Source organism: Oncorhynchus mykiss, chromosome 1 (genome assembly GCF_013265735.2).
Source record: "Oncorhynchus mykiss isolate Arlee chromosome 1, USDA_OmykA_1.1, whole genome shotgun sequence".
Lineage (NCBI taxonomy): Eukaryota > Metazoa > Chordata > Actinopteri > Salmoniformes > Salmonidae > Oncorhynchus > Oncorhynchus mykiss.
In genome coordinates this window covers 95127171-95152761 of record NC_048565.1, presented here as the reverse complement: position 1 = coordinate 95152761, position 25591 = coordinate 95127171, and the positions used below count along the sequence as shown (strand labels likewise).

Genomic DNA, 25591 nt, shown 5'->3' with positions numbered 1-25591 from the left:
ACACTACTCCCTAGAGACCATATGAACACTACTCCCTGGAGACCATATGAACACTACTCCCTAGAGACCATATGAACACTACTCCCTGGAGACCATATGAACACTACTCCCTAGAGACCATATGAACACTACTCCCTAGAGACCATATGAACACTACTCCCTAGAGACCATATGAACACTACTCCCTAGAGACCATATGAACACTACTCCCTAGAGACCATATGAACTCTACTCCCTAGAGACCATATGAACACTACTCCCTAGAGACCATATGAACACTACTCCCTAGAGACCATATGAACACTACTCCCTAGAGACCATATGAACACTACTCCCTGGAGACCATATGAACACTACTCCCTGGAGACCATATGAACACTACTCCCTAGAGACCATATGAACACTACTCCCTAGAGACCATATGAACACTACTCCCTAGAGACCATATGAACACTACTCCCTAGAGACCATATGAACACTACTCCCTAGAGACCATATGAACTCTACTCCCTAGAGACCATATGAACACTACTCCCTAGAGACCATATGAACACTACTCCCTAGAGACCATATGAACACTACTCCCTAGAGACCATATGAACACTACTCCCTGGAGACCATATGAACACTACTCCCTGGAGACCATATGAACACTACTCCCTAGAGACCATATGAACACTACTCCCTAGAGACCATATGAACACTACTCCCTAGAGACCATATGAACACTACTCCCTAGAGACCATATGAACACTACTCCCTAGAGACCATATGAACACTACTCCCTGGAGACCATATGAACACTACTCCCTAGAGACCATATGAACACTACTCCCTAGAGACCATATGAACACTACTCCCTAGAGACCATATGAACACTACTCCCTAGAGACCATATGAACACTACTCCCTGGAGACCATATGAACACTACTCCCTAGAGACCATATGAACACTACTCCCTGGAGACCATATGAACACTACTCCCTAGAGACCATATGAACACTACTCCCTAGAGACCATATGAACACTACTCCCTAGAGACCATATGAACACTACTCCCTAGAGACCATATGAACACTACTCCCTAGAGACCATATGAACTCTACTCCCTAGAGACCATATGAACACTACTCCCTAGAGACCATATGAACACTACTCCCTAGAGACCATATGAACACTACTCCCTAGAGACCATATGAACACTACTCCCTGGAGACCATATGAACACTACTCCCTGGAGACCATATGAACACTACTCCCTAGAGACCATATGAACACTACTCCCTAGAGACCATATGAACACTACTCCCTAGAGACCATATGAACACTACTCCCTAGAGACCATATGAACACTACTCCCTAGAGACCATATGAACACTACTCCCTGGAGACCATATGAACACTACTCCCTAGAGACCATATGAACACTACTCCCTAGAGACCATATGAACACTACTCCCTAGAGACCATATGAACACTACTCCCTAGAGACCATATGAACACTACTCCCTGGAGACCATATGAACACTACTCCCTAGAGACCATATGAACACTACTCCCTAGAGACCATATGAACACTACTCCCTAGAGACCATATGAACACTACTCCCTAGAGACCATATGAACACTACTCCCTAGAGACCATATGAACACTACTCCCTAGAGACCATATGAACACTACTCCCTAGAGACCATATGAACACTACTCCCTAGAGACCATATGAACACTACTCCCTAGAGACCATATGAACACTACTCCCTAGAGACCATATGAACACTACTCCCTGGAGACCATATGAACACTACTCCCTGGAGACCATATGAACACTACTCCCTAGAGACCATATGAACACTACTCCCTAGAGACCATATGAACACTACTCCCTAGAGACCATATGAACACTACTCCCTAGAGACCATATGAACACTACTCCCTAGAGACCATATGAACACTACTCCCTAGAGACCATATGAACACTACTCCCTAGAGACCATATGAACACTACTCCCTAGAGACCATATGAACACTACTCCCTAGAGACCATATGAACACTACTCCCTAGAGACCATATGAACACTACTCCCTAGAGACCATATGAACACTACTCCCTAGAGACCATATGAACACTACTCCCTAGAGACCATATGAACACTACACCCTGGAGACCATATGAACACTACTCCCTGGAGACCATATGAACACTACTCCCTAGAGACCATATGAACACTACTCCCTGGAGACCATATGAACACTACTCCCTAGAGACCATATGAACACTACTCCCTAGAGACCATATGAACACTACTCCCTAGAGACCATATGAACACTACTCCCTAGAGACCATATGAACACTACTCCCTGGAGACCATATGAACACTACTCCCTAGAGACCATATGAACACTACTCCCTAGAGACCATATGAACACTACTCCCTAGAGACCATATGAACACTACTCCCTAGAGACCATATGAACACTACTCCCTAGAGACCATATGAACACTACTCCCTGGAGACCATATGAACACTACTCCCTAGAGACCATATGAACACTACTCCCTGGAGACCATATGAACACTACTCCCTAGAGACCATATGAACACTACTCCCTAGAGACCATATGAACACTACTCCCTAGAGACCATATGAACACTACTCCCTAGAGACCATATGAACACTACTCCCTAGAGACCATATGAACACTACTCCCTAGAGACCATATGAACACTACTCCCTAGAGACCATATGAACACTACTCCCTAGAGACCATATGAACACTACTCCCTAGAGACCATATGAACACTACTCCCTGGAGACCATATGAACACTACTCCCTAGAGACCATATGAACACTACTCCCTAGAGACCATATGAACACTACTCCCTAGAGACCATATGAACACTACTCCCTAGAGACCATATGAACACTACTCCCTAGAGACCATATGAACACTACTCCCTAGAGACCATATGAACACTACTCCCTGGAGACCATATGAACACTACTCCCTAGAGACCATATGAACACTACTCCCTAGAGACCATATGAACACTACTCCCTAGAGACCATATGAACACTACTCCCTGGAGACCATATGAACACTACTCCCTAGAGACCATATGAACACTACTCCCTAGAGACCATATGAACACTACTCCCTAGAGACCATATGAACACTACTCCCTAGAGACCATATGAACACTACTCCCTGGAGACCATATGAACACTACTCCCTAGAGACCATATGAACACTACTCCCTAGAGACCATATGAACACTACTCCCTAGAGACCATATGAACACTACTTCCTAGAGACCATATGAACACTACTCCCTAGAGACCATATGAACACTACTCCCTAGAGACCATATGAACACTACTCCCTGGAGACCATATGAACACTACTCCCTAGAGACCATATGAACACTACTCCCTAGAGACCATATGAACACTACTCCCTAGAGACCATATGAACACTACTCCCTAGAGACCATATGAACACTACTCCCTAGAGACCATATGAACACTACTCCCTAGAGACCATATGAACACTACTCCCTAGAGACCATATGAACACTACTCCCTAGAGACCATATGAACACTACTCCCTAGAGACCATATGAACACTACTCCCTGGAGACCATATGAACACTACTCCCTAGAGACCAGTGATGAATATATGAACACTACTCCCTAGAGACCATATGAACACTACTCCCTAGAGACCATATGAACACTACTCCCTAGAGACCATATGAACACTACTCCCTAGAGACCATATGAACACTACTCCCTAGAGACCATATGAACACTACTCCCTAGAGACCATATGAACACTACTCCCTAGAGACCATATGAACACTACTCCCTGGAGACCATATGAACACTACTCCCTAGAGACCATATGAACACTACTCCCTAGAGACCATATGAACACTACTCCCTAGAGACCATATGAACACTACTCCCTGGAGACCATATGAACACTACTCCCTGGAGACCATATGAACACTACTCCCTAGAGACCATATGAACACTACTCCCTAGAGACCATATGAACACTACTCCCTAGAGACCATATGAACACTACTCCCTAGAGACCATATGAACACTACTCCCTAGAGACCATATGAACACTACTCCCTAGAGACCATATGAACACTACTCCCTAGAGACCATATGAACACTACTCCCTAGAGACCATATGAACACTACTCCCTGGAGACCATATGAACACTACTCCCTAGAGACCATATGAACACTACTCCCTAGAGACCATATGAACACTACTCCCTAGAGACCATATGAACACTACTCCCTAGAGACCATATGAACACTACTCCCTAGAGACCATATGAACACTACTCCCTGGAGACCATATGAACACTACTCCCTAGAGACCATATGAACACTACTCCCTAGAGACCATATGAACACTACACTACTCCCTAGAGACCATATGAACACTACTCCCTAGAGACCATATGAACACTACTCCCTAGAGACCATATGAACACTACTCCCTGGAGACCATATGAACACTACTCCCTAGAGACCATATGAACACTACTCCCTAGAGACCATATGAACACTACTCCCTAGAGACCATATGAACACTACTCCCTAGAGACCATATGAACACTACTCCCTGGAGACCATATGAACACTACTCCCTAGAGACCATATGAACACTACTCCCTAGAGACCATATGAACACTACTCCCTAGAGACCATATGAACACTACTCCCTAGAGACCATATGAACACTACTCCCTGGAGACCATATGAACACTACTCCCTAGAGACCATATGAACACTACTCCCTAGAGACCATATGAACACTACTCCCTGGAGACCATATGAACACTACTCCCTAGAGACCATATGAACACTACTCCCTAGAGACCATATGAACACTACTCCCTGGAGACCATATGAACACTACTCCCTGGAGACCATATGAACACTACTCCCTAGAGACCATATGAACACTACTCCCTGGAGACCATATGAACACTACTCCCTAGAGACCATATGAACACTACTCCCTAGAGACCATATGAACACTACTCCCTAGAGACCATATGAACACTACTCCCTAGAGACCATATGAACACTACTCCCTAGAGACCATATGAACACTACTCCCTGGAGACCATATGAACACTACTCCCTAGAGACCATATGAACACTACTCCCTAGAGACCATATGAACACTACTCCCTAGAGACCATATGAACACTACTCCCTGGAGACCATATGAACACTACTCCCTAGAGACCATATGAACACTACTCCCTAGAGACCATATGAACACTACTCCCTAGAGACCATATGAACACTACTCCCTAGAGACCATATGAACACTACTCCCTAGAGACCATATGAACACTACTCCCTAGAGACCATATGAACACTACTCCCTAGAGACCATATGAACACTACTCCCTAGAGACCATATGAACACTACTCCCTAGAGACCATATGAACACTACTCCCTAGAGACCATATGAACACTACTCCCTAGAGACCATATGAACACTACTCCCTAGAGACCATATGAACACTACTCCCTAGAGACCATATGAACACTACTCCCTAGAGACCATATGAACACTACTCCCTAGAGACCATATGAACACTACTCCCTAGAGACCATATGAACACTACTCCCTAGAGACCATATGAACACTACTCCCTAGAGACCATATGAACACTACTCCCTAGAGACCATATGAACACTACTCCCTAGAGACCATATGAACACTACTCCCTAGAGACCATATGAACACTACTCCCTAGAGACCATATGAACACTACTCCCTGGAGACCATATGAACACTACTCCCTAGAGACCAGTGATGAATATATGAACACTACTCCCTAGAGACCATATGAACACTACTCCCTAGAGACCATATGAACACTACTCCCTAGAGACCATATGAACACTACTCCCTAGAGACCATATGAACACTACTCCCTAGAGACCATATGAACACTACTCCCTAGAGACCATATGAACACTACTCCCTAGAGACCATATGAACACTACTCCCTGGAGACCATATGAACACTACTCCCTAGAGACCATATGAACACTACTCCCTAGAGACCATATGAACACTACTCCCTAGAGACCATATGAACACTACTCCCTGGAGACCATATGAACACTACTCCCTGGAGACCATATGAACACTACTCCCTAGAGACCATATGAACACTACTCCCTAGAGACCATATGAACACTACTCCCTAGAGACCATATGAACACTACTCCCTAGAGACCATATGAACACTACTCCCTAGAGACCATATGAACACTACTCCCTAGAGACCATATGAACACTACTCCCTAGAGACCATATGAACACTACTCCCTAGAGACCATATGAACACTACTCCCTGGAGACCATATGAACACTACTCCCTAGAGACCATATGAACACTACTCCCTAGAGACCATATGAACACTACTCCCTAGAGACCATATGAACACTACTCCCTAGAGACCATATGAACACTACTCCCTAGAGACCATATGAACACTACTCCCTGGAGACCATATGAACACTACTCCCTAGAGACCATATGAACACTACTCCCTAGAGACCATATGAACACTACTCCCTAGAGACCATATGAACACTACTCCCTGGAGACCATATGAACACTACTCCCTAGAGACCATATGAACACTACTCCCTAGAGACCATATGAACACTACTCCCTAGAGACCATATGAACACTACTCCCTAGAGACCATATGAACACTACTCCCTAGAGACCATATGAACACTACTCCCTAGAGACCATATGAACACTACTCCCTAGAGACCATATGAACACTACTCCCTAGAGACCATATGAACACTACTCCCTAGAGACCATATGAACACTACTCCCTAGAGACCATATGAACACTACTCCCTAGAGACCATATGAACACTACTCCCTAGAGACCATATGAACACTACTCCCTAGAGACCATATGAACACTACTCCCTAGAGACCATATGAACACTACTCCCTAGAGACCATATGAACACTACTCCCTAGAGACCATATGAACACTACTCCCTAGAGACCATATGAACACTACTCCCTAGAGACCATATGAACACTACTCCCTAGGAGACCATATGAACACTACTCCCTAGAGACCATATGAACACTACTCCCTAGAGACCATATGAACACTACTCCCTGGAGACCATATGAACACTACTCCCTAGAGACCATATGAACACTACTCCCTAGAGACCATATGAACACTACTCCCTGGAGACCATATGAACACTACTCCCTAGAGACCATATGAACACTACTCCCTAGAGACCATATGAACACTACTCCCTAGAGACCATATGAACACTACTCCCTAGAGACCATATGAACACTACACTACTCCCTAGAGACCATATGAACACTACTCCCTAGAGACCATATGAACACTACTCCCTAGAGACCATATGAACACTACTCCCTGGAGACCATATGAACACTACTCCCTAGAGACCATATGAACACTACTCCCTGGAGACCATATGAACACTACTCCCTAGAGACCATATGAACACTACTCCCTAGAGACCATATGAACACTACTCCCTAGAGACCATATGAACACTACTCCCTAGAGACCATATGAACACTACTCCCTAGAGACCATATGAACACTACTCCCTAGAGACTATATGAACACTACTCCCTAGAGACCATATGAACACTACTCCCTAGAGACCATATGAACACTACTCCCTAGAGACCATATGAACACTACTCCCTAGAGACCATATGAACACTACTCCCTGGAGACCATATGAACACTACTCCCTGGAGACCATATGAACACTACTCCCTAGAGACCATATGAACACTACTCCCTAGAGACCATATGAACACTACTCCCTGGAGACCATATGAACACTACTCCCTGGAGACCATATGAACACTACTCCCTGGAGACCATATGAACACTACTCCCTAGAGACCATATGAACTCTACTCCCTAGAGACCATATGAACACTACTCCCTAGAGACCATATGAACACTACTCCCTAGAGACCATATGAACACTACTCCCTAGAGACCATATGAACACTACTCCCTAGAGACCATATGAACACTACTCCCTAGAGACCATATGAACACTACTCCCTAGAGACCATATGAACACTACTCCCTGGAGACCATATGAACACTACTCCCTAGAGACCAGTGATGAATATATTTGGGTGAGAATGTTCATTGAAAAATAAAAATGTTCTCATCTCAATTCAATCAACAACAATTATCTACATTTTTCCAACAGGGTTTTCTATTCTACTCAGTACATCTACAATAGTCTCTAGTTAATTCCAGGTAACTCTCTCTAGTCTCCTCCACATAGTTCATTCCAGGTAACTCTCTCTAGTCTCCTCCACATAGTTCATTCCTTCCCTCCGGTGCATTGAGAGGAAATTCTCAGAAACGTTATCTGAAAGGAATGCATCGTTGACTGCTTTTGTTTGTTTCTTTGTGCTTTCAGAAAAAATAAATCACTTCGCCCACAATGAATGCTGGGTATTGGAGCCTGGTTAATCCAATCATGACTTCATTTCAAACCGAGAGTTCTATGTCTGTGTGGCTGTGCTCAGAATATCAAATGGATGCTCCGCGAACAACATGAGGACGTGGTTTGTGTGCAGGCAGGAACATAGCATCAACACAATATCACGTCATTAGAAACATATTGTAACGAGACACAGGCATTCCCTGCTGTGTGACTTCCCACACAGTGTTCCTGAATTCACACTTTAAATGGAGTAACACTTACAGTCTGGTCCTCTATGAGCTTATCAATGGAGGAACACTTACAGTCTGGTCCTCTATGAGCTTATCAATGGAGGAACACTTACAGTCTGGTCCTCTATGAGCTTATCAATGGAGGAACACTTACAGTCTGGTCCTCTATGAGCTTATCAATGGAGTAACACTTACAGTCTGGTTCTCTATGAGCTTATCAATGGAGGAACACTTACAGTCTGGTTGACTATGAGCTTATCAATGGAGGAACACTTACAGTCTGGTCCTCTATGAGCTTATCAATGGAGGAACACTAACAGTCTGGTCCTCTATGAGCTTATCAATGGAGGAACACTTACAGTCAGGTCCTCTATGAGCTTATCAATGGAGTAACACTTACAGTCTGGTCCTCTATGAGCTTATCAATGGAGTAACACTTACAGTCAGGCCCTCTATGAGCTTATCAATGGAGGAACACTTACAGTCTGGTCCTCAATGAGCTTATCAATGGAGGAACACTTACAGTCTGGTTGACTATGAGCTTATCAATGGAGGAACACTTTCAGTCTGGTCCTCTATGAGCTTATCAATGGAGTAACACTTACAGTCTGGTCCTCTATGAGCTTATCAATAGAGGAACACTTACAGTCTGGTCCTCTATGAGCTTATCAATGGAGTAACACTTACAGTCTGGTCCTCTATGAGCTTATCAATGGAGTAACACTTACAGTCTGGTCCTCTATGAGCTTATCAATGGAGGAACACTTACAGTCTGGTCCTCTATGAGCTTATCAATGGAGGAACACTTACAGCCAGGTCCTCTATGAGCTTATCCTCAAAGTAGTGCTCCTCAGTCTCAATCCAGGACTTCTCATATCCCTGTAGAAACAGGTTGACCGCCCGGTGCCTGGTGGGAGACAGAGAGAAGTCATCAGAGGTGAATGGATGAATGAGAGAGAGAGAGAAGTCTGTCCTGGACAGGAAGTAGTAGTTGGACCGTGATCCTTTATAAAACTGCACAGAACATGGTTTTCTGAAGATGTACTGCTGAGGCCCGTTGATTCACCAGGAGATGACAGGAATATGTTCATTTACATGTGGGGGTGGAGCAGGGTGAAAGAGAGGGCTAGTTAGGTAAGGCACGTGGAGACATGTTTACCTGGGTAAGTTAGGGTTAGTTAGGTAAGGCACGTGGAGACATGTTTATCTGGGTTAGTTAGGGTTAGTTAGGTAAGGCAAGAGGAGCATGTTTATCTGGGTTAGTTAGGGTTAGTTAGGTAAGGCAAGAGGAGCATGTTTACCTGGGTGAGTTAGTTAGATAAGGCAAGTGGAGACATGTTTACCTGGGTTAGTTAGGGTTAGTTAGGTAAGGCAAGAGGAGCCATGTGTACCTGGGTAAATTAGGGTTAGGGTTAGTTAGGTAAGGCAAGTGGAGCCATGTTTACCTGGGTTAGTTAGGGTTAGTTAGGTAAGGCAAGTGGAGCCATGTTTACCTGAGTTAGTTAGGGTTAGTTAGGTAAGGCAAGAGGAGCCATGTTTACCTGGGTTAGTTGGGATTAGTTAGGTAAGGCATGTGGAGACATGTTTACCTGGGTTAGTTAGGGTTAGTTAGGTAAGGCACGTGGAGACATGTTTACCTGGGAGCCATGTTTACCTGGGTAGGTTAGGGTAGGTTATACAGGGGAGCCATGTTTACCTGGGTAGATTATACAGGGGAGCCATGTTTACCTGGGTAGGTTAGGGTAGGTTATACAGGGGAGCCATGTTTACCTGGGTAGATTATACAGGGGAGCCATGTTTACCTGGGTAGGTTATACAGGGGAGCCATGTTTACCTGGGTAGGTTATACAGGGGAGCCATGTTTACCTGGGTAGGTTATACAGGGGAGCCATGTTTACCTGGGAGCCATGTTTACTTGGGTAGGTTATACAGGGGAGCCATGTTTACCTGGGTAGGTTATACAGGGGAGCCATGTTTACCTGGGTAGGTTATACAGGGGTGCCATTCTGAAACAGGCCACTACAGCCCTCTTCCTCTGTTTAGAGAGCAGCTTGTGCCACACAGCCTTTTTGCTCCTTTGTGGATGTTCCACCTACAGGAAGAGGAAATGGAGAGGCATAACGTTACCGATTCACACAACTCAACGTTACCGATTCACACAACTCAACGTTACCGATTCACACAACTCAAACATTACCGATTCACACAACTCAACGTTACCGATTCACACAACTCAACGTTACCGATTCACACAACTCAACGTTACCGATTCACACAACTCAAACGTTACCGATTCACACAACTCAAACATTACCGATTCACACAACTCAACGTTACCGATTCACACAACTCAACGTTACCGATTCACACAACTCAAACATTACCGATTCACACAACTCAACGTTACCGATTCACACAACTCAACGTTACCGATTCACACAACTCAAACGTTACCGATTCACACAACTCAAACATTACCGATTCACACAACTCAAACTCATTTCTAACAGAACTTCAGCAATCTGGGATAACACGCTAGGGGTCAAACTATTTAACTTTAAATTGCGCATCGGCCACATTTTCTTGATGAGGATATTTAAACTTCCTGAGATGGAAATGACCCTCAGCCCTGCAGGAAAGGGCACAGCATCATAAAATACCAATGGTGTCCCCAGAAGTACTTTCCTTTGGATTTGTTCTGACATAATAGACGACTTCAGACTCAGGTCATGTTCAATAGGCACCAAACTCAGAAAAACATTTTCCCATGACAAAACGTTTTAAAATGTGACTATAAACCAAAGAAAACAGGCAGAAAGAGAGACGGACAGCCTGGTTTTCTGTTACTTAACGTTTTGAAAAAGTTTTCCCATTTGCATGGCCCTTAAATGAACACGACCCTGATGTTTCCCAGAACCCACCTGGTCTAGATAGAAGAGGACGTGAGCGATGTCCAGGACTCTCTCTACAGTCTTCTCCGGGTCTGACGTGTCCTCGCTCCTGTTAGGAAGGTCCTTATACAGAGCCATCTGCCAGCGGATAGCAGGGTCCTCCAGCTACACACACACAGAGAGAATACATTATTGGGGTTGAGGAGAAACAGGAGGATTAAGCATGTTTGAGGTCTAAGCAAGGCTACGTGATTTCACTGTGAGGGTTAAGGTTCGTTAACCTGGTCTCCGTGTTTGGGTTTTCTATCCAACTCCTATAGTCATCGGCATACCAAAAAATATGAGTTGGCTTTTTCAGCCCGAATCAAATCAAGATTTATTTATACACATATCAGACATGGAACGCAACACAATGTGCTTCACAGGAAGAAAAAACAAAAAAAACAATGGAAATAAAACAGAGAACAATAAAAACTGAACGAATGACAAGCACCCTGAGAAAAGGCTAAGTTAAAAAGGTATGTTTTAAGATCTGTTTTAAATATATCCACAGTTTCACTCCTCAGGCAGGCTATTCCAGAGGGTGGGGGCATAGTAACTAAAGGCTGCCTCTCCATGCCTCTTGTTCCCCCTCAGGTTCTCTGGCAGGCTGTTCCAGAGGCTGGGGGCATAGTAACTAGAGGCTGCCTCTCCATGCCTCTTGTTCCCCCTCAGGTTCTCTGGCAGGCTGTTCCAGAGGCTGGGGGCATAGTAACTAAAGGCTGCCTCTCCATGCCTCTTGTTCCCCCTCAGGTTCTCTGGCAGGCTGTTCCAGACGCTGGGGGCTTAGTAACTAGAGATGTCTTTTCATCTTAGGCTTTGGGATAGTTAAAAGGCCAGAACCAGAGGACCTGAGGGACCGACTGGGTACAGAACTTAAAAGCATGTCTGACATGTATTGGGGGGAACAATCGTGGATTAATTTAAAAACCAATAGAAGAATCTTAAAATGTATCTTAAAATGTATTCTAAAACCCACAGGCAGCCAGTGCAGAGACCTTAAAACAGGTGTAATGTGTTCTCTCCATCTGGTCTTGGTCAGTAGCCGAGCTGCAGCATTCTGTATGTTTCGCTGTTGACAAATGGCTTTCTTGGGTAGAACAGACAGGAGAGCATTTACAGTAGTCAAGCCTGCTTGTAATAAAAGCATGGATGCGTCTCTCTGTATCGGCCTGAGAGAGAAACAGTCACACCTTGGCAATGGTCCTCAGGTGGTAAAAAGCTATTTTGGTCAAATTACAAATGCGATTTGAAATTGAGTTCAGATTCTAAAACAACAGCTAGGTTTTTTACCTGGGGTTTTATCTTTATTGCTCGTAAATTAAAATGTGAGGTCAACCTCTCCTGAACCGGAGAGGTCAAACCAACCTCTCCTGAACCAGAGAGGTCAAACCAACCGCTCCTGAACCAGAGAGGTCAAACTAACCTTTATTCTCTCTCTGTGCTTTGGCTTCAACAATACCTCGAGCTGGAGGAAGTTGTGAGCCATCCAAGTATTTAAATCACTAATACAGTTGAATAATTTATCCGTGGACATAAAATTCTCTGGTGTATCGTCTTCGTAGCAGTGAAAATCAATGCTATGCTTTCTGATAACGGGGTAACATATATAAACTGAACAGTACCGGACTCAAACCTGAACCTTGTGGAACGCCACGTGATATGTACTATGTTCACCAAGAGTGACAAAAAAACTCTTGACCGGTTAAATCGGTCCTAAACCAATTTAGAACTGGACCGGAGAGGTCAAACCAACCTCTCCTGAACCAGAGAAGTCAAACCAACCTCTCCTGAACCGGAGAGGTCAAACCAACCTCTGCTGAACCGGAGAGGTCAAACCAATCTCTCCTGAACCGGAGAGGTCAAACCAACCTCTCCTGAACCGGAGAGGTCAAACCAATCTCTCCTGAACCGGAGAGGTCAAACCAACCTCTCCTGAACCAGAGAAGTCAAACCAACCTCTCCTGAACCGGAGAGGTCAAACCAACCTCTGCTGAACCGGAGAGGTCAAACCAATCTCTCCTGAACCGGAGAGGTCAAACCAACCTCTCCTGAACCGGAGAGGTCAAACCAACCTCTCCTGAACCGGAGAGGTCAAACCAACATCTCCTGAACCAGAGAGGTCAATCCAACATCTCCAGTCTGCCCAGAAGGAAACCACGGTCAACAGTGTCGAATGCAGCAATTAAGAGTACAAGGACAGAGAGCTGTTTGGCATCTGTGTCGGCTCTAAGATCCTTTACCTCTTGAACTAAGGCTGTCTCTGTCCTGTAGTGGGCACCAAAACCAGATTGGAATTATTCAAAAATACAGTTGGCACTTAAGAAATAATTTAGCTGTTTGAAAACCAATTTTCCCCAGAATGTTGCGTAAGACAGTTAGAGATCGGCTGTAAATTGCTAAGAGCTGAAAAAAAATCTAGATGACTTTTCTTAAGAAGGCCGTTTCACCATGGTTTTTAGTGCCGTGGGGAAAGTGCCTATGAAAGGGGAGTGATTAACAATAGCTTGCACTTCTTCAGATATGTCATTTGTTTTGAAGAAGGTGGTGGGGATAGGATCGAGAAGGCAGGTAAAAGACTTAAGTTGTGATATCACTTTGCTGAGCACGTCTGTGTCAACCAGAGAAAATCTATCCATATTGCCTTTGAGTGGTAGGCTACGGCTCATAACATACTTCTCACGAGTTCTTGCTCGATTGATACCCAGCCTAAAGTTAGTTATCTTATCTCTGAAATATGCCGTCTGAAAAGTTCACAGAGGTTTTCCTGCGGTAGGATTTATCAGTCCATCAATGGTCGAGACTGAGCTCGTCTGGCATTTTCTAACGGCCTTGTTATATATCATGGCGGCAGGGTAGCCTAGTGGTTAGAGCATTGGACTAGTAACAAGCAGGTAGCCTGGTGGTTAGAGTGTTGGACTAGTAACCAGCAGGTAGCCTGGTGGTTAGAGTGTTGGACTAGTAACCAGCAGGTAGCCTGGTGGTTAAAGCGTTGGACTAGTAACCAGCAGGTAGCCTAGTGGTTAGAGCGTTGGACCAGTAACCAGCAGGTAGCCTGGTGGTTAGAGCGTTGGACTAGTAACCAGCAGGTAGCCTGGTGGTTAAAGCGTTGGACTAGTAACCAGCAGGTAGCCTAGTGGTTAGAGCATTGGACTAGTAACAAGCAGGTAGCCTGGTGGTTAGAGTGTTGGACTAGTAACCAGCAGGTAGCCTGGTGGTTAAAGCGTTGGACTAGTAACCAGCAGGTAGCCTAGTGGTTAGAGCGTTGGACCAGTAACCAGCAGGTAGCCTGGTGGTTAGAGCGTTGGACTAGTAACCAGCAGGTAGCCTAGTGGTTAGAGCGTTGGACTAGTTACCGAAAGGTTGCAAGATCGAATCCCTGAGCTGACAATGTAAAAATCTGTCGTTCTGCCCCTGAACAAGGCAGTTAACCTGTTCCTAGGACATCATTGAAAATAAGAATTTGTTTTTAACTGACTTGCCTAGTTAAATGCCTAGTTTTTTTATATGCCAACTTGCTGTCTCAGAATATCATAATGGACCTTTAACTTTCTGCAATTTCTCTTTAATTGATTAGATGAACAGATCTGGGAAACAGGCTAAGAGTTACAGGCTAAGGGTTAAGGGTTAAGGTTGTGAGGATCATGGGCTACCCACCAACGCAGTATTACACCCATACATGCTCTGCCCTAAGGCCCCCAGGTGGCCCTCTCGAATCCTGGACGTGCCCAGGATATCAGTGGCTCTACCCGGGGCATTGCCCTGCCCCTGCCCATGCCCATGGTGCATCACATAATCCACAGACGAGGCCTTCTTGATGCCTGCCCGGGTGGTCCTGGGAGGCCGGTGGGTATAGCTACTCTCCATAGTGGCAGAGCGCTTACGGGCGCCAGCCAGACGCTTGTGCCCGCCGGGCATCTCTAAGGCCGGAGGTTTGGAGGCCTGCTGACTCTTCATCCATTTCATCACTATGATCAACTTCTTCACCAGCTTTTTGAAGTGGAACACTCGGTACTGAGGATGGTGACGGAGGAGGAAGGGTGACGGTGGACATGCAGACATGCAGAGAGAACGGTCAGATGGAGACAGAGAGACAGAGAGAGATGGTGAGCTGGAGGAATGGAGGGAGACGGGACATGCAGGTTTATGAAAGACAAATGAAACCTCTCTTTGTCTTTTTAGGTCTAAGACTTAACTTCATCCAAATTGACTTCTTATTGGGTGAAGTATCGAGTCAGCTTATACAACGTATAGTACTACAATACTGTAGCATGGTGTAGATGAGTATGGGGGAGTACATGCTGATGATGTCACAACTGAGACCGTAATTAAGTAGTGGTCACCTTTCCCTGCAGGTGCAGGTTGTTTCTGATGATCTCCCGCACCTCGTCCTCTGTGTCTTTCTGTTGACAAAACATCAAAGAAACACTGATTCATAGGGTTGACGGTAGCAAACAGGGGGCCCATGGAATCTGGGCTGTTCTACTTACTCGGGAGTTAAAGAATACCAATGAGACACCTTACCGTTTCATTAGAGACTTAAGTGATTTACCTGACTGAAGCGGATCTTGGCCAGAGCGATCAGTTCCTGGTCTCCTGGAGCGCAGATATTCAGTCCTACAGGAAGTAGTCTCTTCAACGCTGCTACGATGAGGCTGGTCTGCATGGAGTAGCGATCACCCTTCCTCTTCATCTTCTTCCTCTCCTGGTCAGACACGGCTCCCTAGAGGGGAGACACCAGGTGACAAGTCAACAAGTCAGCAGCGCCACCTGGTCTCACTACTGGTGTCCCCCAGGGCTCTGTACTAGGTCCTCTTTAAAGTCTCACTACTGGTGTCCCCCAGGGCTCTGCACTAGGTCCTCTTTAATGTCTCACTACTGGTGTCCCCCAGGGCTCTGCACTAGGTCCTCTTTAATGTCTCACTACTGGTGTCCCCCAGGGCTCTGTACTAGGTCCTCTTTAATGTCTCACTACTGGTGTCCCCCAGGGCTCTGCACTAGGTCCTCTTTAATGTCTCACTACTGGTGTCCCCCAGGGCTCTGTACTAGGTCCTCTTTAATGTCTCACTACTGGTGTCCCCCAGGGCTCTGCACTAGGTCCTCTTTAATGTCTCACTACTGGTGTCCCCCAGGGCTCTGCACTAGGTTCTCTATAATGTTTCAATACTGGCTCTGTACTGGGTCCTCTCTTGTTCTTTCTGAACACCAAGCCACATTTCAGGTCAAGAACAACTTATCCATTTAATTATGTTCAGTCATCACAACTTACTGTGCAGTCTTCTTCATATTTGGGGGACAAAGCTCTTTGACTTATATATGCTATACAGAGTCATAGTACACCTAAATTGTACATATCAATGTAAAAAACAACAACATCTATATAACACCACTTGCCTTGGACATCTTTGACTTGGTGTCTGTGATGAGGAAGGACATATTGTTGATCTCATTTTGAACCACAAAGTTCTGCTCCTCCCGTTTAAAATTCTGCAGTGGAAGAAATAAAATATTTCAGTGTTGGATATTGCCAAGGATTTATGCAAATGTATCCTGCAGCCTGACAGGGGACTTGGAGAAGAACAGACACACATGAACACTCTAGAGATACATCACCGTCTTCTAGTTCTCGCTGCCAGGCAAGCAAATGTAACATGTATTTATTGCAGAAAGAAACGCTGAAGAATTCCTAGAATTGAATGGGATTTTAATAGGAGTGTAGAGCGCACTCTCAGAGTGCCTTGGTGACGACCAGTAGAAACTATCCCAGAGTGATTAGGACATTAAATGTTTCCTGGAAACTGTTACAGTGATGTGATGATTGATATGTGACATTGTCTCTGTGTAGCTTACATGAGACTTGGACCAGAATATGAAGACCTCTGCTACCATGCGGAAGAGCTCCTCAGCCTCAGGGTTCGATTCTTTCAGCCATTTGGCCCTAAGATAAAAACACATTGCAAACAAGTTACAGTATTCAGTTGGATAAAACAGTCAGACCACTAGAAACAAGTTACAGTAGACTTTAAGTTGGATAAAACAGTCACAACAGCATAAACAAGTTACAGAAGACATTCAGTTGGATAAAACAGTCACACCAACAGCAGCAACTGGCATCACATCTTTAACAACTTTAAAAAACACTTTGCTTATTGATCCACCCACTCCTCTCACTTTACCCACTGGTCCTTTACCTGTTGTAGTCAGCAACATGTAGGAGGAGGAAGTAGAATGTCTAGGTACCTGTTGTAGTCTACAAAGCGGATGAGTAGCGGATAAAAGGCATAGAGGTCTCTGATCAGGATAGTAAACTCATCCAGGATGAGTAGTTCAGCCTCAGACATCTCCCCTCGTCCCTCGGCCTTCATCTGTTCCTCATCCTGCAGTACGGTGGCAGCCTTCTTCCTCAACTTCTCCATCAGCGGCAGAAAGTGGGTCTTCAACAGCCCCCCCTTTGCCTTACCAATGATTGGCTGAGAGAACACTGGAGGCGAGGACAGAATAGAGAAGGACAGTTAGAGAGAGAGACTGGTGGGAAACAACGATGGTGGTGTTTCACTCTGGATGATTTTACAGTTTGTTTTCTTATTTAAACAACGATGGTGGTGTTCCACTCTGGATGATTCTACAGTTTGTTTTCTTATTTAAACAACGATGGTGGTGTTTCACTCTAGATGATTCTACAGTTTGTTTTCTCATTTAAACAACGATGGTGGTGTTTCACTCTGGATGATTCTACAGTTTGTTTTCTTATTTAAACAACGATGGTGGTGTTTCACTCTAGATGATTCTACAGTTTGTTTTCTTATTTAAACAACGATGGTGGTGTTTCACTCTAGATGATTCTACAGTTTGTTTTCTCATTTAAACAACGATGGTGGTGTTTCACTCTGGATGATTCTACAGTTTGTTTTCTCATTTAAACAACGATGGTGGTGTTTCACTCTGGATGATATAACAGTTTGTTTTCTCATTTAAACAACGATGGTGATGTTTCACTCTGGATGATTCTACAGTTTGTTTTCTTATTTAAACAACAATGGTGGTGTTTCACTCTGGATGATATAACAGTTTGTTTTCTTATTTAAACAACGATGGTGGTGTTTCACTCTAGATGATTCTACAGTTTGTTTTCTTATTTAAACAACGATGGTGGTGTTTCACTCTGGATGATATAACAGTTTGTTTTCTTATTTAAACAACGATGGTGGTGTTTCACTCTGGATGATTCTACAGTTTGTTTTCTTATTTAAACAACGATGGTGGTGTTTCACTCTGGATGATTCTACAGTTTGTTTTCTTATTTAAACAACGATGGTGGTGTTTCACTCTGGATGATTCTACAGTTTGTTTTCTCATTTAAACAACGATGGTGGTGTTTCACTCTAGATGATTCTACAGTTTGTTTTCTCATTTAAACAACGATGGTGGTGTTTCACTCTGGATGATTCTACAGTTTGTTTTCTTATTTAAACAACGATGGTGGTGTTTCACTCTGGATGATTCTACAGTTTGTTTTCTTATTTAAACAACGATGGTGGTGTTTCACTCTGGATGATTCTACAGTTTGTTTTCTTATTTAAACAACGATGGTGATGTTTCACTCTGGATGATTCTACAGTTTGTTTTCTTATTTAAACAACGATGGTGGTGTTTCACTCTGGATGATTCTACAGTTTGTTTTCTTATTTAAACAACAATGGTGGTGTTTCACTCTGGATGATTCTACAGTTTGTTTTCTCATTTAAACAACGATGGTGGTGTTTCACTCTGGATGATTCTACAGTTTGTTTTCTCATTTAAACAACGATGGTGGTGTTTCACTCTGGATGATTCTACAGTTTGTTTTCTCATTTAAACAACGATGGTGGTGTTTCACTCTGGATGATATAACAGTTTGTTTTCTTATTTAAACAACGATGGTGGTGTTTCACTCTGGATGATATAACAGTTTGTTTTCTTATTTAAACAACGATGGTGGTGTTTCACTCTAGATGATTTTACAGTTTGTTTTCTCATTTAAACAACGATGGTGGTGTTTCACTCTAGATGATTCTACAGTTTGTTTTCTTATTTAAACAACGATGGTGGTGTTTCACTCTAGATGATTCTACAGTTTATTTTCTTATTTAAACAACGATGGTGGTGTTTCACTCTAGATGATTCTACAGTTTGTTTTCTTATTTAAACAACGATGGTGGTGTTTCACTCTAGATGATTCTACAGTTTATTTTCTTATTTAAACAACGATGGTGGTGTTTCACTCTAGATGATTCTACAGTTTGTTTTCTTATTTAAACAACGATAGTGGTGTTTCACTCTGGATGATTCTACAGTTTGTTTTCTTATTTAAACAACGATGGTGGTGTTTCACTCTAGATGATTCTACAGTTTGTTTTCTTATTTAAACAACGATGGTGGTGTTTCACTCTGGATGATTCTACAGTTTGTTTTCATTTAGAAACAATGCATTTTGGTTGCTGTGTCCCGTGACATCAACACATGATCACCACCACATGCAGTAACAGCACATATCCAGTATGGGAAACTGCTTGGTCATGTGGGTGACCTATGCTCCTAGGGCATAGAAGGGTTGAAGACAAGTAAAGTGTGGGTAACCTCTGTGTTTCTGAGCACCCACCTGCCGGTCAACCAATTCAGGCTTCCCCGTCAATCAACATGCAATTTTAGCATTTAATTTGTTCTCGACCAATTACTACTCTTCCTGGGGTTCAAACAGGAAACAAAACAACAAGTAAAATATATTAAATACATTATACACATAATATAATATACACAACACTACCTAACACTACATAACACCACAGAAAACTACATCATCTCCTGCCTCTGCCTCACGCTTCAGAGATGGCTCCGGCCCTATAAGCCGTTCCTTCTGGAACAAGCCAAGGATTCGGTCAAGGTCACCCACCTATATAATACAATACATTATACAACGTTACAATACAAGATTTATAGAATGGCTTTGTCTATTCACAGTCGCCGGTGTGCAGTAAGATGTTCTTCTATCTGGTTTCTGAACGTGTTTTTATTTCTAGCTTGAGTTACCTGGGGTGGCAGAGAGTTCCATGTAGACATGTTTCTAACACTGAGCATTTCCCAGCCTCTTGTTCTGGACCTGGGGACTGTGAAGAGACCCTCTGACTGCATATCTTACGATGTACCGATGAGAGTCTGAACTGTGAAGAGACCCTCTGTCTGCATATCTTACGATGTACCGATGAGAGTCTGAACTGTGTGAGCCAACTGCTTAAACAGAGAGTTCCGTACCTTCAACACATCAACACCTCAATACCTCACACAACGACCAATAGTGATGCAGTCAACACATCAATACCTCACACAAAGACCAATAGTGATGCAGTCAACACATCAATACCTCAACACCTCACACAAAGACCAATAGTGATGCAGTCAACACCTCAACACCTCAATACCTCACACAAAGACCAATAGTGATGCAGTCAACACATCAACACCTCAATACCTCACACAAAGACCAATAGTGTTGTAGTCAACACATCAATACCTCACACACAGACCAATAGTGATGTAGTCAACACATCAACACCTCACACAAAGACCAATAGTGTTGTAGTCAACACATCAATACCTCACACACAGACCAATAGTGATGCAGTCAATCTCTCCTCTACTTTGAGCCGGGAGAGATTGACATGCATGTCATTGACATTCTTCCTCCGTGTACATCTAAGTGCACTGCGTGCTGCTCTGTTCTGGACCAACTGCAATTGACCTATGTCCATCTACATGACCACACAACTGGGCAGTAGTCCAGGTGCTACAAAATCAGGGCCTGTAGGACCTGTCTGGTCAACCGAGATGTCAAGAAAACAGAACGACGTCTTCTCATGGCCTGTTTCCATTGATCATCCTTGAGATGTTTCTCCAACTTGGATTGGATTCCACCTGTCTTAAATTCTATTTATTGGACATGATTTGAAAAGGCACACACCTGTCTATATAAGGTCCCACAGTTGACAGTGAATGTCAGAACAAAAACTAGGCCACGAGGTCGAAGGAATTGTCCGTAGAGCTCAGAGACAGGATTGTGTCGAGGCACAGATCTGGGGAAGGGTACACCAAAACATTTCTGCAGCATTGAAGGTCCCCAAGAACACAGTGGCCACCATTCTTAAATGAAAGAAGGTCAGAACCACCAAGAATCTTGCTTCTAAAAACCCTGTTTTTGCTTTGTCATTATGGGGTATTGTGATGTCATTATGGGGTATTGTGATGTCATTATGGGGTATTGTGATGTCATTATGGGGTATTGTGTGTAGATGGATGAGGGTATTGTAGTGATTCCTACGTCGAAGATGTGAAAAATATTTGTTGATCTGCCGAACAACCTGATGTGGCACTTGGAACATTTCTATCTTTCCTGTATATTCTATAACCACGTTTAGCTACTGTTGCATCAAAGGACTTATTGATCTTTCCTGTATATTCTATAACCACGTTTAGCTACTGCTGTATCAAAGGACTTATTGATCTTTCCTGTATATTCTATAACCACGTTTAGCTACTGCTGTATCAAAGGACTTGTTGATCTTTCCTGTATATTCTATAACCATGATACAGCTGCATCAAAGGACTTATTGATCTTTCCTGTATATTCTATAACCACGTTTAGCTACTGCTGTATCAAAGGACTTATTGATCTTTCCTGTATATTCTATAACCACGTTTAGCTACCGCTGCATCAAAGGGCTTATTGATCTTTCCTGTATATTCTATAACCACGTTTAGCTACTGCTGTATCAAAGGACTTATTGACCTTTCCTGTATATTCTATAACCACGTTTAGCTACCGCTGCATCAAAGGACTTATTGATCTTTCCTGTATATTCTATAACCACGTTTAGCTACTGCTGTATCAAAGGACTTATTGACCTTTCCTGTATATTCTATAACCACGATACTGTTGTATCAAAGGACTTATTGATCTTTCCTGTATATTCTATAACCACGTTTAGCTACTGCTGTATCAAAGGAATTATTGATCTTTCCTGTATATTCTATAACCATGATACTGCTGTATCAAAGGACTTATTGATCTTTCCTGTATATTCTATAACCACGTTTAGCTACTGCTGTATCAAAGGAATTATTGATCTTTCCTGTATATTCTATAACCACGTTTAGCTACCGCTGCATCAAAGGAATTATCTAAGTGTGTTTCAGAGATGGCCAGAATATGAATGTGTTCTGATGTTAATTGCTAATTTCATGGACCTTGTTTCTCAGGCTACATATGTTAATATGGGCTATTTTTAGTCCTTTTCTGGGTTGCTTGATTGTTTTTAATGATCCGAGGTAGACATGTCGATGACATTTACTTTTGACTCAATGCTACTGAGTGGCCTGCCCACAGTGGGCTTCTTCCTAAGGCAGACAGTTTTCAGTACAAACAGTGGAATTCAATTCTATGCGCATGTATGATTATTGCTGACGATCCCCTCTGACGACACACGACGCCGTGGTAACTACACACACACACACACATAACAACCAAGACATTGACAAGCAGGCTGAAGTGCTTTTGACCATGTGGTAGATAGAAGGTGTGTCTCTACCTGCAAGTCGCTTCATCCAGGCCCCCTCGTCGATCCCCAGGTTATTATAGATAATCTTCAGGATGTTGCCCAGCAGACTATTCATGTGGTCTGAGGTGAGGTGAGTACAGCAGCTGTCTGCAGTCTCTGGAGGGTTGTTCTCTGGGCCGTGCTCCCACCAGTGAGACATGTAGCTGCATAGCATGGGCAGCACCACCTGAGGATAAGGACAGGGGGGAGGGATGCTCATGTTAAATGTTTAAGTAATGTTGTCTTTTCAATCATGTTCTTATCTCTTGTAAGCTCAGGGATCCAGACCAACATTTTCCCCTGGTGTCACTGGGGCCACCAACGTTTTCAGTTGGTGGCATCAGCCCACGATTTGGTGGCACCAGCCCACGATTTGGTGGCACCAGCCCATGATTTGGTGGTACCAGCCCATGATTTGGTGGCACCAGCCCATGATTTGGTGGTACCAGCCCATGATTTGGTGGTACCAGCCCATGATTTGGTGGTACCAGCCCATGATTTGGTGGCATCAGCCCATGATTTGGTGGTACCAGCCCATGATTTGGTGGTACCAGCCCATGATTTGGTGGCACCAGCCCATGATTTGGTGGTACCAGCCCATGATTTGGTGGTACCAGCCCATGATTTGGTGGTACCAGGTGGTACCAGCCCATGATTTGGTTGTACCTGTCAGGATTTGGTGGTACCAGCCCATGATTTGGTGGTACCAGCCACCATTATAAAGTCATTATTAAGTCATTACTAATCATTATTAAGAAATTATTCATCATTATAAAATAATTATTAATCATTCTAAAGTCATTATTAAGTCATTACTAATCATTATTAAGTCATTCGTAAAGATTTATTGAAAGGTGTAATTGATGACTCACATAGTATTCAATAAATACGTCCAAGCTGGAATGATTTAAAATATTTTGATATGCAACCTAATCCAGTGATTGTCATACATTTGAGGCTGACAATCAGGTTATTTCTGTTATATTTTACTCTCAAAATAGGATATTTGTATTTATTATGGATCCCCATTAGTTCCTGCCAAGGCAGCAGCTACTCTTCCTGGGGTTTATTATGGATCCCCATTAGTTCCTGTCAAGGCAGCAGCTACTCTTCCTGGGGTTTATTATGGATCCCCATTAGTTCCTGCCAAGGCAACAGCTACTCTTCCTGGGGTTTATTATGGATCCCCATTAGTTCCTGTCAAGGCAGCAGCTACTCTTCCTGGGGTTTATTATGGATCCCCATTAGTTCCTGCCAAGGCAACAGCTACTCTTCCTGGGGTTTATTATGGATCCCCATTAGTTCCTGTCAGGGCAGCAGCTACTCTTCCTGGGGTTTATTATGGATCCCCATTAGTTCCAGCCAAGGCAGCAGCTACTCTTCCTGGGGTTTATTATGGATCCCCATTAGTTCCTGTCAAGGCAGCAGCTACTCTTCCTGGGGTTTATTATGGATCCCCATTAGTTCCTGCCAAGGCAGCAGCTACTCTTCCTGGGGTTTATTATGGATCCCCATTAGTTCCTGTCAAGGCAGCAGCTACTCTTCCTGGGGTTTATTATGGATCCCCATTAGTTCCTGCCAAGGCAACAGCTACTCTTCCTGGGGTTTATTATGGATCCCCATTAGTTCCTGTCAAGGCAGCAGCTACTCTTCCTGGGGTTTATTATGGATCCCCATTAGTTCCTGCCAAGGCAACAGCTACTCTTCCTGGGGTTTATTATGGATCCCCATTAGTTCCAGCCAAGGCAGCAGCTACTCTTCCTGGGGTTTATTATGGATCCCCATTAGTTCCTGTCAAGGCAGCAGCTACTCTTCCTGGGGTTTATTATGGATCCCCATTAGTTCCTGCCAAGGCAGCAGCTACTCTTCCTGGGGTTTATTATGGATCCCCATTAGTTCCTGCCAAGGCAACAGCTACTCTTCCTGGGGTTTATTATGGATCCCCATTAGTTCCTGCCAAGGCAGCAGCTACTCTTCCTGGGGTTTATTATGGATCCCCATTAGTTCCTGCCAAGGCAGCAGCTACTCTTCCTGGGGTTTATTATGGATCCCCATTAGTTCCTGCCAAGGCAACAGCTACTCTTCCTGGGGTTTATTATGGATCCCCATTAGTTCCTGTCAAGGCAGCAGCTACTCTTCCTGGGGTTTATTATGGATCCCCATTAGTTCCTGCCAAGGCAACAGCTACTCTTCCTGGGGTTTATTATGGATCCCATTAGTTCCAGCCAAGGCAGCAGCTAC

General features: G+C 43.8%; 1 protein-coding gene across 1 annotated transcript in view; it reads right to left on the bottom strand.

The window, feature by feature from the left end:
- LOC110511675 (ryanodine receptor 2-like) overlaps positions 1–25591 on the bottom strand; it is a 532917-nt gene that overhangs the window by 97310 nt on the left and 410016 nt on the right. Inside the window, exons 70-78 of the mRNA XM_036989200.1 lie at positions 23342–23537; positions 17964–18204; positions 17574–17661; positions 17118–17210; positions 16276–16446; positions 16067–16126; positions 11715–11849; positions 10773–10885; positions 9604–9700 (exon numbers count right to left, since the gene is read on the bottom strand). Of these exons, the coding sequence (XP_036845095.1) occupies positions 9604–9700; positions 10773–10885; positions 11715–11849; positions 16067–16126; positions 16276–16446; positions 17118–17210; positions 17574–17661; positions 17964–18204; positions 23342–23537 (1194 nt within the window). The remainder of the gene's footprint in view (positions 1–9603; positions 9701–10772; positions 10886–11714; positions 11850–16066; positions 16127–16275; positions 16447–17117; positions 17211–17573; positions 17662–17963; positions 18205–23341; positions 23538–25591) is intronic.